Source organism: Diorhabda sublineata, chromosome 1 (assembly GCF_026230105.1).
Source record: "Diorhabda sublineata isolate icDioSubl1.1 chromosome 1, icDioSubl1.1, whole genome shotgun sequence".
In the NCBI taxonomy this organism is placed as follows: domain Eukaryota; kingdom Metazoa; phylum Arthropoda; class Insecta; order Coleoptera; family Chrysomelidae; genus Diorhabda; species Diorhabda sublineata.
The window spans coordinates 15,032,412-15,048,456 of record NC_079474.1 but is presented as its reverse complement, the minus strand read 5'-3'; the positions used below and the strand labels follow the sequence as shown (position 1 = coordinate 15,048,456).

Below are 16,045 nucleotides of genomic sequence, written 5' to 3'. Positions count from 1 at the left end.
TAGTTCCTACTCTATTTCTCTTTGGTTTCTATTGAAATTTCTTCCACGTTTCTTACTTCCCTGTCTGGTATATAGTACCTGCGAAAGCATCCATGACCGGGGAGTGCTTGTGTTAAGAAGTAATTAGTTTTCCCATGCTTCCTGTTCACCCAGACTTAGGTCTTAGGCATGAGTCGGTGCCACCTTTGGACGTTTTTGCGTTAGCTTTCGACTCTTCGTCGTACCCGATTATCCTTATTCCTTCGGCAGATACATTCCGATAGGCAATGCATTTTCGTACAGCCATCTACCTCTGTAGTCGTGTCAGCGATTTAATAGAAGTTTTTTTAGACAGTATCTTATACTGGTAGGTCATACAAAATCTGGCACTGGATCACGTTCCAAAGGATTCTCCTCTTGGAAACAGAGTTGAAAGAGCTTCCTCTGCTTTTTCTATTGACTTCTCTACGTGTTTTTTTAAAGCTGAGTTTCGTGTATGGCCAAACGCCTAACTTGAACCAAGTTTGCCTAATTTTCCTATAATGTGTCGACGGCACAGTTTTCGTTTTTCTTGGCGCTAACTCTAGACGTTTTCTTTCAAGCCTACGAGCTGCAATACGGTGTTAATCAAGTACATCAGGAGTTGCTCTGTTAGAACTATTACCTCTAAGGCGACATCGTCTGCAAAGCCAACTAGAGCAACTCCTTGTGGCAACTCTATTCTAAAGAGTACATAAAATGGTGGTATATGTCAATGTTTTGATCTATTACTCCCATAATTTTGGTTGAATTGAATGCCTTGGAAAATCCAGTGAAATAAAAAAATTACAGTAGTGATATTTCTACCATTATTGGGAAAGACGCCAAACGAAATTCCCTGTCAATTTCTTCTTAAATATGGTAACCATTTATCATGAATATTGCCATATCTCAAAACTTAAGTAACCACCCCCATAGTCTCTTTTTTCTATTTAGATGATCTGCAAACGTCTAAAAATGTATTAAGTTCTTGCAAAGGAATAGTCCAGTTTTTTTTGTCTTTGTTGAACCTCAACTTCAATGCAGAACATTATGCGATTCAAGATTGAGTCGCTGGAGTCTTCTTCTATTATTTATCAATTTTTTCATTCCAAGATCGGTGAGAAAAGTAGAGAAACATTTAATGAGTATTAACGAAAAGTCTTCTAAAATGCAATCCTGTACAAACGTAGACACATTGTTCATGGTCTCAAAAGGAATATTGGAAAAACACAAAAAATGTTGATATTTACCATTATTGAAAGTCTTGAGTTAGTTTAAATATTTTTTCTCACAATCGATTAGGTGCAGGTATTAAATTAACCAAATCCAAATAATTCCACTAAAACTGTTTGAAATACGGCTACAAAATTTCCTCGACGGGGTTAATAATAAAAAAAGTGAAACTGGCCGGTCAAGAGGTCATCACTATTGAGCTGCAGGAGGTGGAGAATGCATCCGTCGCGGCGGCTGTCGTTTCTGAATCATCGCCTCCGCCTCCCGCAGCCACTACAGTACCAGCAACACCCAGTGAAACGAGAACAGAAGTCGTACCGACTTCAACAGCAACTTCGCAAAGACCTACACCTTCAGCTTCACCACCAAATACTATGACAGGTAAGTTATATAACTTGTTAAACGTGGAAAATGTTACTGAATCCATTCGCAGATGAAAGAACAAAATTTAAATCATGGAAATCAAGTTTTACAACTATTTAATATTAGTATACAAAAGCTAGTTCTATAAGATGAGAAAGATTACATATGGGTGTTTCTATAAGGTTTTGAATGGTGTCAATACAATCTACAATTAGAATACGAACAACCTTTTTGAAAACCATTTTTCTATATGAAATTGGTTAGAACTACCACTAAACTCTCCAAATTTAGTGTGTCATTTTCACTTGTTCTGATCTCCGGATTCTACTCTTGCTTTGGGTTTCAAAAAAATTGTTTTTTCATAATTTGAATTTAACTTTTTATTTCTTAAAAATGCTGTTTTATTGGACATACTAGTTCAATAGATTTCTTTAAAGTCAATTATTAATATCATAATCAATTGAGTTTGAAACTCCTTTTCAATGAGAAAATGTCATTCAATGTTCAAGGATAAAATGTAATTCAATGTAAGAACTATCAAAGAAGTACTCGTAAATGACTATCATTTGTCATCAAAAACCGACTTCTTCCAAAGCAAACTATCATCCAATTTAGAAAATTGCATTTCTGAAAAAGAAGGGAAATTTGTTTTCAAAAATTGTGTTATTCAATAACAAACTCATTTGTTTTTGAATAATTTTCATTAACCTCATTCATTTTTTGGATGACAAAATGTTATTCAATGTAGAAACTATCTATGAAGTAGATAACTATCATTTGTCATCAAAAGCAAGCTATCATCAAATTTAGAAAATTGTATTTTTGAAAAAAAGAAGAGAAATTTGTTTTCAAAAATTGCTTTATTCGATAACAAACTCAATTGTTTTTGAATAATTTTCATTAACCTCATTCGTTTTTTGCTTTGCTTCTCATTTGAATCATTTTTGTGAGAACCCGAATATACGAAGGTCTCTACTGAATTTTTGAGATAGAAAAATAAAAATAAATATTTATAATCGGATATGTTTTATTACTTTTCAAAATATTATCCAAATGTCAATTGAGGTACCTCTCAAACATATTATTTGAACCCATTTAGCCCATCGATCTTCCATCATTCTGTCAATATGGTCTCTCCTCGACAGTGGTGACAGTGGTCTCGATCTCGTTTTAAATTTTCTCTTATAGCTTCGTTTTTCATGTTCATCGTTTTTTGGTGTCCACTCGAGTGATGATTAATGTTTCAAGTATATGTAAACAACTCAAATAACACTCGTATGACAACACGTTGTGAGTAGGTTCATCATTAAAAATGTCAAACTTCATTATGTCAATGTCAGATTTGACATATTCAAATCAGTATTGACATATTTCAAAACTTAAGTAGCATCATCAAAAAAAATTGGTAGTGTCTTTTATCATTAAAAAAAAAACCTTTTTTCACCTTTTCGGAATCTTTTCATAATATAAACTGTATATTTCTCAAATTAAAAAAAAAAATAATGAATAATCTTTATTTTCCCATTACAACCGTACTGAATACAATGTTTTGTATATATATATATATATATGTATGTGTGTGTGTTGTGTGTGTGTGTGTATGTGTGTGTGTGAAACGAATAGCGGTTCGACTCACTCTTAACTAGCAGCAGCCTCGTCCACTAGGTTACCAGCGCCTTGTCAATTACAGTTATGATCTCAGAATTACCGTTATAACATTACATAGAGGCGCGCCTGGATTACGGCCCGCGTACCAACACATCTTTTTTCTTTCAGATCCGGCTCAAGTTTTTTGAGAATTACTTGTTTTATACACAATATAAAGGCAGGTTTAAACAGAATTTCTTAATATTGTAAACTTGTATCTACTTGTTTTATTACTTTATATAAATTGAGTAGAAATGACTGGATAGTAACCTTTTGAAATTTCTTACAGAGTCAGAAAATTTTTCAAAACCGCTTTCCTATAGCCTCAAGTTTGGAAATAAGTGAAGTAATTGTATCTTTTGACGCTTCTGAATATACTGAAAACACAGAAACAGAGAAAATTAAAGATCAGAAAACAGAAAAAGTCGCTATGTGTCAAATCTGGTGAATAAAGTAGGTGGTTAATCAATTCATGAATTATTTCCATGCCGATCTCCTAAGTATTTTCATTTTTCTCAAATACAGTCGATTTTTTGCAATTTACTTTTTTTAAAATAAAAGTAGATACAATGCCATGACTATGGAGTACAGTGATGGATCCAGTGTTCTTTTGATATGAATGAATGAGTTTTTTTCGATGTTATCACTATTTAGTTATCACATATTTCGGCCGTCCCAAAATCTTCACTTTTTCTATCTCATTTTACGACTATTAAAAAAAAATTTTTAAAAATATCACCGTTTGTCCACTGTAGCCAAACAAATACAGATGTCTCACCCTATATGAACAATTTGTACTTCAATAATTTTTCATATGTTCACAATAACGATTGATACATTAATTTCTGACTTTTAAGTTAATTACAGTATAAATAAGTAAATAAATGATCAATACTACTGTCGATGATTAGATCAAAATTATTAGAAACTGTTTTTCCATTCGCTTATCATTTAGTAAGATAAACTTGTTATAGGCAACATCGCACTGGTAGTTAGCTATCAGAATAAAAAGACCAAGATAGCTATTGATTTAAAGACGAAAAAAGCTGCTTATCTACCGTTCCTTAAAACGCGTAGCTCTGTTTTCATATACAGAACATTTTAAGGGATTGGAGACTGAAGACTACACCGAGAAATTTCATTTAATAGAAATGATGACGATTAAAAATTTTTATTTCCATATTTCGAGAACACGCTAATGAATCTGAACTATCTCAGAATGATTCTGAATCTGATTCACGATTACGGAAGTTCTAATTATCGATTTCGTTGACTCCAACAAATTTTCAGAATCAGATTTTCATTTCTTGACTTTTCAAAGGATTTCTGGGATTTCGTTGTTCAACGAGATCGAGCTTTTAATCAGCGTTAAGCAATAGCCGCACCTTGCTGAAACCATTTTCATTTCATTCATTTGATTCGTAGTAACGAGCAATTTGTTACTAGATGGTAACCAGGGTCTGATTATGGGGACTTTTTTCATAGGAACTCTGTAATTAAATAAACGACGCAGCCCCATCCAGTTTAGGCTCATTTGATTCGTCTTGACGAGTAATTTGTTACTAGATGGTAACCAAGGTCAGATTATGGGGAATTTTGTCATAGAAACTCTGTAATTAAATAAACGACGCAGCCCCATCCAGTTTAGGCTCATTTGATTCGTCTTGACGAGTAATTTGTTAGTAGATGGTAACCAGGGTCTAATTATGAGGAATTTTGTCATAGGAACTCTGTAATTAAATAAACGAAGCAACCCCATCGAGTTTAGGCTCATTTGATTCGTCTTGACGATTAATTTGTTACTAGATGGTAACCAAGGTCAGATTATGGGGAATTTTTTCATAGGAACTCTGTAATTAAATAAACGACGCAACCCCATCCAGTTTAGGCTCATTTGATTCGTTTTGATGAGTAATTTGTTACTAGATGGTAACCAAGGTCAGATTATGGGGAATTTTGTCATAGGAACTCTGTAATTAAATAAACGACGCAGCCCCATCCAGTTTAGGCTCATTTGATTCGTCTTGACAAGTAATTTGTTACTAGATGGTAACCAGGGTCTAATTATGAGGAATTTTGTCATAGGAACTCTGTAATTAAATAAACGAAGCAACCCCATCGAGTTTAGGCTCATTTGATTCGTCTTGACGAGTAATTTGTTACTAGATGGTAAGACTACACAGAGAAATTTCATTTAATAGAAATGATGACGATTAAAAATTTTTATTTCCATATTTCGAGAACACGCTAATGAATCTGAACTATCTCAGAATAATTCTGAATCTGATTCACGATTACGGAAGTTCTAATTATCGATTTCGTTAACTCCAACAAATTTTCAGAATCCCAGAAGGATTTCTGGGATTTCGTTGTTCAACGAGGTCGAGCTTTTAATCAGCGTTAAGCAATAGCCGCACCTTGCAGATACCATTTTCATTCAGTTTAGCAACATTCATAATCGTATATCCATTTTAAACACATCACCATTTAAATCTTTCTATAAGACGAAGTATTTTCAGAATAACATATTTTGATCGGTTTCTCGATTATATTTTTACGTGGTGAATGTTTATTTAGCATTCGATTAGATTAGATTAATTTTTATTTTGATATATGTACACCACTGCCTAGCGTCTTTTAGATATTTGTCAGAATTTTCGTGTCCTTGTATTCTTTGATGAGGGACACCCACAAAAATCTGATATCTGACTTGATGTTTCGTATTAGATGAAATACTTCAAGCCAGTTGTTGGTGGAGATATTTTTTGAGGAACTCAAGGTATTTAAAGCATCTGTTATAATTACAGTTTTTTGTAGGTTTCATGATTGAATTTCGACCAAAGCTTGTAGGATAGCTCGATATACAGAGCTTAAGTGGGGAATTTATATTTTAAGGGAGGTTTATGAGAAGTTATAACACCAGCCCCAACTCCAATATTCACTAAAATAATTTTAGATAGCTGAAATAAGAAATGAGTGGCGTTTATTTTTTTTTGCTACCTTTATGTCAAAAATCAATGATTTTTTTATTATGATTCAATTGTAGCTATTACTAATCACTAATTTTTTAGTCCACAATCCATTTTTCGTGGTTTCAAAACTACCCCCTTCCCTAGTAAGATGCCAAAAATCCTTTTAGTTTCAATTTTGTGGGTGATACATTTCCTTTCAGCCCTTTTGTTTCACATTGAATCATTAACATATTTATTGATTCAAAATAGTAAAAACTACGTCACCAAAAATCTCTTTAAAGCAAAAAAAATATTCAAAATAGAAGGAAGTACTTACTTCTATTCACTACGAGATGGCAGTAATTTTGTAAGTAAAAACATTATTTTTCGAACACACCCTATAATATATATTATTATGAATGTTCATACAGATCCAGTCGTGATTACGTAAGAGTGATCTTATTGCTGAATGTACATTGTTGCCTATTTTATTGAATACAATATGTGTATAAATTATTTTTACCTTATACCATTAACAACAAAAATATACACATAAGTAGATGTATAATTTCATATCTTACATCCTTTTCTATTACTAATTTTATAAACTTAACGGATGTGTTTGTGTTCTAATTCTACCAAATATAAAAGGATCTGGCAACGTGGCCTTAAATAAAGTGAGTCAAACGTGGTATTCGCGTTAGCAACGTCCGCATCTAGCAGTCGTTGCGCCCGTGACGTCACTATTTCCGTATACGTCATTCAGGTCAATAAACTGCCTTGAAAGGTCGTGAGGACGTATTCAAGCTTCTGCTACCCGACGCTATAAGGCGCTGGCGCATCGCGCGGATATTTAATTGTTCTATTAAGATTATCACTTTTGCTACATGTTTATTTCATTCTGATAAATACTACTGTTTTTACAAACTTTCATTTAGTTTCAACTGTCTTGCTTTGTTTAATCAAATCAAGCAAGTAACTTTGAATTTGCTATAGGAACTCTGTAATTAAATACACGACGCAACCCCATCGAATTTAAACTCATTCGATTCGTCTTGACGAGTACTTTCTACTAGATGGTAACCAGGGTCTCATTATGGGGAATTTTGCCATAGGAACTCTGTAATTAAATAAACGACGCAACCCCATCCAGTTTAGGCTCATTTGATTCGTCTTGACGAGCAATTTCTTACTAGATGGTAACCAAGGTCAGATTATGGGAGATTTTGCCATAGGAACTCTGTAATTAAATAAACGATGCAACTCCATCGAGTTTAGGCTTATTTGATTCGTCTTGATGAGTAATTTATTACTAGATGGTAACCAGGGTGAGATTATGGGAAATTTTGTCATGGGAACTCTGTAATTAAATAAATGACGTAACCCCATCGAGTTTAGGCTCATTTGATACGTTTTGACAAGTGATTTGTTACTAGATGGTAACCAGGGTCTGATTATGGGGAATTTCGTCATAGGAACTCTGTAATTAAATAAACGACGCAACCCCATCGAGTTTAGGCTTATTTGATTCGTCTTGACGAGCAATTTATTACTAGATGGTAACCAGGGTCTGATTATGAGGAATTTTGTCATAGGAACTCTGTAATTAAATAAACGACGCAGCCCCATCGAGTTTAGGCTCATTTGATCCATCTTGATGAGTAATTTATTACTATATGCTAACCAGGGTCTGATTATGGGGAATTTTGTCATAGGAACTCTGTAATTAAATAAACGACGCAACCCCATCGAGTTTAGGCTTATTTGATTCGTCTTGACGAGCAATTTCTTACTAGATGGTAACCAAGGTCAGATTATGGGGGATTTTGTCATAGGAACTCTGTAATTAAATAAACGACGCAACCCTATCGAGTTTAGGCTCATTTGATTCATCTTGATGAGTAATTTATTACTAGATGGTAACCAGGGTCTAATTATGAGGAATTTTGTCATAGGAACTCTGTAATTAAATAAACGACGCAGCCCCATCGAGTTTAGGCTCATTTCATTCATCTTGATGAGTAATTTATTACTATATGGTAACCAGGGTCTGATTATGGGGAATTTTGTCATAGGAACTCTGTAATTAAATAAACGATGCAACTCCATCGAGTTTAGGCTTATTTGATTCGTCTTGATGAGTAATTTATTACTAGATGGTAACCAGGGTGAGATTATGGGAAATTTTGTCATGGGAACTCTGTAATTAAATAAATGACGTAACCCCATCGAGTTTAGGCTCATTTGATACGTTTTGACAAGTGATTTGTTACTAGATGGTAACCAGGGTCTGATTATGGGGAATTTCGTCATAGGAACTCTGTAATTAAATAAACGACGCAACCCCATCGAGTTTAGGCTTATTTGATTCGTCTTGACGAGCAATTTATTACTAGATGGTAACCAGGGTCTGATTATGAGGAATTTTGTCATAGGAACTCTGTAATTAAATAAACGACGCAGCCCCATCGAGTTTAGGCTCATTTGATCCATCTTGATGAGTAATTTATTACTATATGCTAACCAGGGTCTGATTATGGGGAATTTTGTCATAGGAACTCTGTAATTAAATAAACGAGGCAACCCCATCGAGTTTAGGCTTATTTGATTCGTCTTGACGAGCAATTTCTTACTAGATGGTAACCAAGGTCAGATTATGGGGGATTTTGTCATAGGAACTCTGTAATTAAATAAACGACGCAACCCTATCGAGTTTAGGCTCATTTGATTCATCTTGATGAGTAATTTATTACTAGATGGTAACCAGGGTCTAATTATGAGAAATTTTGTCATAGGAACTCTGTAATTAAATAAACGACGCAGCCCCATCGAGTTTAGGCTCATTTCATTCATCTTGATGAGTAATTTATTACTATATGGTAACCAGGGTCTGATTATGGGGAATTTTGTCGTAGGAACTCTGTAATTAAATAAATGAGGCAACCCCATCGAGTTTAGGCTCATTTGATACGTTTTGACAAGTGATTTGTTACTAGATGGTAACCAGGGTCTGATTATGGGAAATTTTGTCATAGGAACTCTGTAATTAAATAAACGACGCAGCCCCATCGAGTTTAGGCTCATTTGATTCATCTTGATGAGAAATTTATTACTAGATGGTAACCAGGGTCTGATTATGGGGAATTTTGTCATAGGAACTCTGTAATTAAATAAACGACGCAGCCCCATCGAGTTTAGGCTCATTTGATACGTTTTGACAAGTGATTTGTAACTAGATGGTAACCAGGGTCTGATTATGGGAAATTTTGTCATAGGAACTCTGTAATTAAATAAACGACGCAGCCCCATCGAGTTTAGGCTCATTTGATTCATCTTGATGAGAAATTTATTACTAGATGGTAACCAGGGTCTGATTATGGGGAATTTTGTCATAGGAACTCTGTAATTAAATAAACGACGCAGCCCCATCGAGTTTAGGCTCATTTGATTCATCTTGATGAGTAATTTATTACTAGATGGTAACCAGGGTCTGATTATGGGGAATTTTGTCATAGGAACTCTGTAATTAAATAAACGACGCAGCCCCATCGAGTTTAGGCTCATTTGATTCATCTTGATGAGTAATTTATTACTAGATGGTAACCAGGGTCTGATTATGGGGAATTTTGTCATAGGAACTCTGTAATTAAATAAACGACGCAGCCCCATCGAGTTTAGGCTCATTTGATTCATCTTGATGAGTAATTTATTACTAGATGGTAACCAGGGTCTGATTATGGGGAATTTTGTCATAGGAACTCTATAATTAAATAAACGACGCAGCCCCATCGAGTTTAGGCTCATTTGATTCATCTTGATGAGTAATTTATTACTAGATGGTAACCAGGGTCTGATTATGGGGAATTTTGTCATAGGAACTCTGTAATTAAATAAACGACGCAGCACCATCGAGTTTAGGCTCATTTGATTCATCTTGATGAGTAATTTATTACTAGATGGTAACCAGGGTCTGATTATGGGGAATTTTGTCATAGGAACTCTGTAATTAAATAAACGACGCAGCCCTATCGAGTTTAGGCTCATTTGATTCATCTTGATGAGTAATTTATTACTAGATGGTAACCAGGGTCTGATTATGAGGAATTTTGTCATAGGAACTCTGTAATTAAATAAACGACGCAGCCCCATCGAGTTTAGGCTCATTTGATTCATCTTGATGAGTAATTTATTACTAGATGGTAACCAGGGTCTGATTATGGGGAATTTTGTCATAGGAACTCTGTAATTAAATAAACGACGCAGCCCCATCGAGTTTAGGCTCATTTGATTCATCTTGATGAGTAATTTATTACTAGATGGTAACCAGGGTCTGATTATGGGGAATTTTGTCATAGGAACTCTGTAATTAAATAAACGACGCAGCCCCATCGAGTTTAGGCTCATTTGATTCATCTTGATGAGTAATTTATTACTAGATGGTAACCAGGGTCTGATGATGAGGAATTTCGTCATAGGAACTCTGTAATTAAATAAACGACGCAGACCCATCGAGTTTAGGCTCATTTGATTCATCTTGATGAGTAATTTATTACTATATGGTAACCAGGGTCTGATTATGGGGAATTTTGTCATAGGAACTCTGTAATTAAATAAATGACGCAACCCCATCGAGTTTAGGCTCATTTGATACGTTTTGACAAGTGATTTGTTACTAGATGGTAACCAGGGTCTGATTATGGGGAATTTTGTCATAGGAACTCTGTAATTAAATAAACGACGCAGCCCTATCGAGTTTAGGCTCATTTGATTCATCTTGATGAGTAATTTATTACTAGATGGTAACCAGGGTCTGATTATGAGGAATTTTGTCATAGGAACTCTGTAATTAAATAAACGACGCAGCCCCATCGAGTTTAGGCTCATTTGATTCATCTTGATGAGTAATTTATTACTAGATGGTAACCAGGATCTGATTATGAGGAATTTTGTCATAGGAACTCTGTAATTAAATAAACGATGCAACTCCATCGAGTTTAGGCTTATTTGATTCGTCTTGATGAGTAATTTATTACTAGATGGTAACCAGGGTGAGATTATGGGAAATTTTGTCATGGGAACTCTGTAATTAAATAAATGACGTAACCCCATCGAGTTTAGGCTCATTTGATACGTTTTGACAAGTGATTTGTTACTAGATGGTAACCAGGGTCTGATTATGGGGAATTTCGTCATAGGAACTCTGTAATTAAATAAACGACGCAACCCCATCGAGTTTAGGCTTATTTGATTCGTCTTGACGAGCAATTTATTACTAGATGGTAACCAGGGTCTGATTATGAGGAATTTTGTCATAGGAACTCTGTAATTAAATAAACGACGCAGCCCCATCGAGTTTAGGCTCATTTGATCCATCTTGATGAGTAATTTATTACTATATGCTAACCAGGGTCTGATTATGGGGAATTTTGTCATAGGAACTCTGTAATTAAATAAACGAGGCAACCCCATCGAGTTTAGGCTTATTTGATTCGTCTTGACGAGCAATTTCTTACTAGATGGTAACCAAGGTCAGATTATGGGGGATTTTGTCATAGGAACTCTGTAATTAAATAAACGACGCAACCCTATCGAGTTTAGGCTCATTTGATTCATCTTGATGAGTAATTTATTACTAGATGGTAACCAGGGTCTGATGATGAGGAATTTCGTCATAGGAACTCTGTAATTAAATAAACGACGCAGCCCCATCGAGTTTAGGCTCATTTGATCCATCTTGATGAGTAATTTATTACTATATGCTAACCAGGGTCTGATTATGGGGAATTTTGTCATAGGAACTCTGTAATTAAATAAACGACGCAACCCCATCGAGTTTAGGCTTATTTGATTCGTCTTGACGAGCAATTTCTTACTAGATGGTAACCAAGGTCAGATTATGGGGGATTTTGTCATAGGAACTCTGTAATTAAATAAACGACGCAACCCTATCGAGTTTAGGCTCATTTGATTCATCTTGATGAGTAATTTATTACTAGATGGTAACCAGGGTCTAATTATGAGGAATTTTGTCATAGGAACTCTGTAATTAAATAAACGACGCAGCCCCATCGAGTTTAGGCTCATTTCATTCATCTTGATGAGTAATTTATTACTATATGGTAACCAGGGTCTGATTATGGGGAATTTTGTCATAGGAACTCTGTAATTAAATAAACGATGCAACTCCATCGAGTTTAGGCTTATTTGATTCGTCTTGATGAGTAATTTATTACTAGATGGTAACCAGGGTGAGATTATGGGAAATTTTGTCATGGGAACTCTGTAATTAAATAAATGACGTAACCCCATCGAGTTTAGGCTCATTTGATACGTTTTGACAAGTGATTTGTTACTAGATGGTAACCAGGGTCTGATTATGGGGAATTTCGTCATAGGAACTCTGTAATTAAATAAACGACGCAACCCCATCGAGTTTAGGCTTATTTGATTCGTCTTGACGAGCAATTTATTACTAGATGGTAACCAGGGTCTGATTATGAGGAATTTTGTCATAGGAACTCTGTAATTAAATAAACGACGCAGCCCCATCGAGTTTAGGCTCATTTGATCCATCTTGATGAGTAATTTATTACTATATGCTAACCAGGGTCTGATTATGGGGAATTTTGTCATAGGAACTCTGTAATTAAATAAACGAGGCAACCCCATCGAGTTTAGGCTTATTTGATTCGTCTTGACGAGCAATTTCTTACTAGATGGTAACCAAGGTCAGATTATGGGGGATTTTGTCATAGGAACTCTGTAATTAAATAAACGACGCAACCCTATCGAGTTTAGGCTCATTTGATTCATCTTGATGAGTAATTTATTACTAGATGGTAACCAGGGTCTAATTATGAGAAATTTTGTCATAGGAACTCTGTAATTAAATAAACGACGCAGCCCCATCGAGTTTAGGCTCATTTCATTCATCTTGATGAGTAATTTATTACTATATGGTAACCAGGGTCTGATTATGGGGAATTTTGTCGTAGGAACTCTGTAATTAAATAAATGAGGCAACCCCATCGAGTTTAGGCTCATTTGATACGTTTTGACAAGTGATTTGTTACTAGATGGTAACCAGGGTCTGATTATGGGGAATTTTGTCATAGGAACTCTGTAATTAAATAAATGACGCAACCCCATCGAGTTTAGGCTCATTTGATACGTTTTGACAAGTGATTTGTAACTAGATGGTAACCAGGGTCTGATTATGGGAAATTTTGTCATAGGAACTCTGTAATTAAATAAACGACGCAGCCCCATCGAGTTTAGGCTCATTTGATTCATCTTGATGAGAAATTTATTACTAGATGGTAACCAGGGTCTGATTATGGAGAATTTTGTCATAGGAACTCTGTAATTAAATAAACGACGCAGCCCCATCGAGTTTAGGCTCATTTGATTCATCTTGATGAGTAATTTATTACTAGATGGTAACCAGGGTCTGATTATGGGGAATTTTGTCATAGGAACTCTGTAATTAAATAAACGACGCAGCCCCATCGAGTTTAGGCTCATTTGATTCATCTTGATGAGTAATTTATTACTAGATGGTAACCAGGGTCTGATTATGGGGAATTTTGTCATAGGAACTCTGTAATTAAATAAACGACGCAGCCCCATCGAGTTTAGGCTCATTTGATTCATCTTGATGAGTAATTTATTACTAGATGGTAACCAGGGTCTGATTATGGGGAATTTTGTCATAGGAACTCTATAATTAAATAAACGACGCAGCCCCATCGAGTTTAGGCTCATTTGATCCATCTTGATGAGTAATTTATTACTATATGCTAACCAGGGTCTGATTATGGGGAATTTTGTCATAGGAACTCTGTAATTAAATAAACGAGGCAACCCCATCGAGTTTAGGCTTATTTGATTCGTCTTGACGAGCAATTTCTTACTAGATGGTAACCAAGGTCAGATTATGGGGGATTTTGTCATAGGAACTCTGTAATTAAATAAACGACGCAACCCTATCGAGTTTAGGCTCATTTGATTCATCTTGATGAGTAATTTATTACTAGATGGTAACCAGGGTCTGATGATGAGGAATTTCGTCATAGGAACTCTGTAATTAAATAAACGACGCAGCCCCATCGAGTTTAGGCTCATTTGATCCATCTTGATGAGTAATTTATTACTATATGCTAACCAGGGTCTGATTATGGGGAATTTTGTCATAGGAACTCTGTAATTAAATAAACGACGCAACCCCATCGAGTTTAGGCTTATTTGATTCGTCTTGACGAGCAATTTCTTACTAGATGGTAACCAAGGTCAGATTATGGGGGATTTTGTCATAGGAACTCTGTAATTAAATAAACGACGCAACCCTATCGAGTTTAGGCTCATTTGATTCATCTTGATGAGTAATTTATTACTAGATGGTAACCAGGGTCTAATTATGAGGAATTTTGTCATAGGAACTCTGTAATTAAATAAACGACGCAGCCCCATCGAGTTTAGGCTCATTTCATTCATCTTGATGAGTAATTTATTACTATATGGTAACCAGGGTCTGATTATGGGGAATTTTGTCATAGGAACTCTGTAATTAAATAAACGATGCAACTCCATCGAGTTTAGGCTTATTTGATTCGTCTTGATGAGTAATTTATTACTAGATGGTAACCAGGGTGAGATTATGGGAAATTTTGTCATGGGAACTCTGTAATTAAATAAATGACGTAACCCCATCGAGTTTAGGCTCATTTGATACGTTTTGACAAGTGATTTGTTACTAGATGGTAACCAGGGTCTGATTATGGGGAATTTCGTCATAGGAACTCTGTAATTAAATAAACGACGCAACCCCATCGAGTTTAGGCTTATTTGATTCGTCTTGACGAGCAATTTATTACTAGATGGTAACCAGGGTCTGATTATGAGGAATTTTGTCATAGGAACTCTGTAATTAAATAAACGACGCAGCCCCATCGAGTTTAGGCTCATTTGATCCATCTTGATTGAGTAATTTATTACTATATGCTAACCAGGGTCTGATTATGGGGAATTTTGTCATAGGAACTCTGTAATTAAATAAACGAGGCAACCCCATCGAGTTTAGGCTTATTGATTCGTCTTGACGAGCAATTTCTTACTAGATGGTAACCAAGGTCAGATTATGGGGGATTTTGTCATAGGAACTCTGTAATTAAATAAACGACGCAACCCTATCGAGTTAGGCTCATTTGATTCATCTTGATGAGTAATTTATTACTAGATGGTAACCAGGGTCAAAATTATGAGAAATTTTGTCATAGGAACTCTGTAATTAAATAAACGACGCAGCCCCATCGAGTTTAGGCTCATTTCATTCATCTTGATGAGTAATTTATTACTATATGGTAACCAGGGTCTGATTATGGGGAATTTTGTCGTAGGAACTCTGTAATTAAATAAATGAGGCAACCCCATCGAGTTTAGGCTCATTTGATACGTTTTGACAAGTGATTTGTTACTAGATGGTAACCAGGGTCTGATTATGGGGAATTTTGTCATAGGAACTCTGTAATTAAATAAATGACGCAACCCCATCGAGTTTAGGCTCATTTGATACGTTTTGACAAGTGATTTGTAACTAGATGGTAACCAGGGTCTGATTATGGGAAATTTTGTCATAGGAACTCTGTAATTAAATAAACGACGCAGCCCCATCGAGTTTAGGCTCATTTGATTCATCTTGATGAGAAATTTATTACTAGATGGTAACCAGGGTCTGATTATGGGGAATTTTGTCATAGGAACTCTGTAATTAAATAAACGACGCAGCCCCATCGAGTTTAGGCTCATTTGATTCATCTTGATGAGTAATTTATTACTAGATGGTAACCAGGGTC

At 35.3% G+C, this 16,045-nt stretch overlaps 1 protein-coding gene across 1 annotated transcript in view; it reads left to right on the top strand.

Moving 5' to 3' along the window:
• The first annotated feature begins 1,325 nt into the window (after positions 1 to 1,325).
• The window catches only part of LOC130453102 (probable nuclear hormone receptor HR3), a 135,564-nt gene continuing 120,844 nt past the window's right edge, over positions 1,326 to 16,045 (top strand). The window contains exon 1 of the mRNA XM_056792719.1: positions 1,326 to 1,614. Within this exon, the coding sequence (XP_056648697.1) occupies positions 1,608 to 1,614 (7 nt within the window). The 5' untranslated portion in view covers positions 1,326 to 1,607. The remainder of the gene's footprint in view (positions 1,615 to 16,045) is intronic.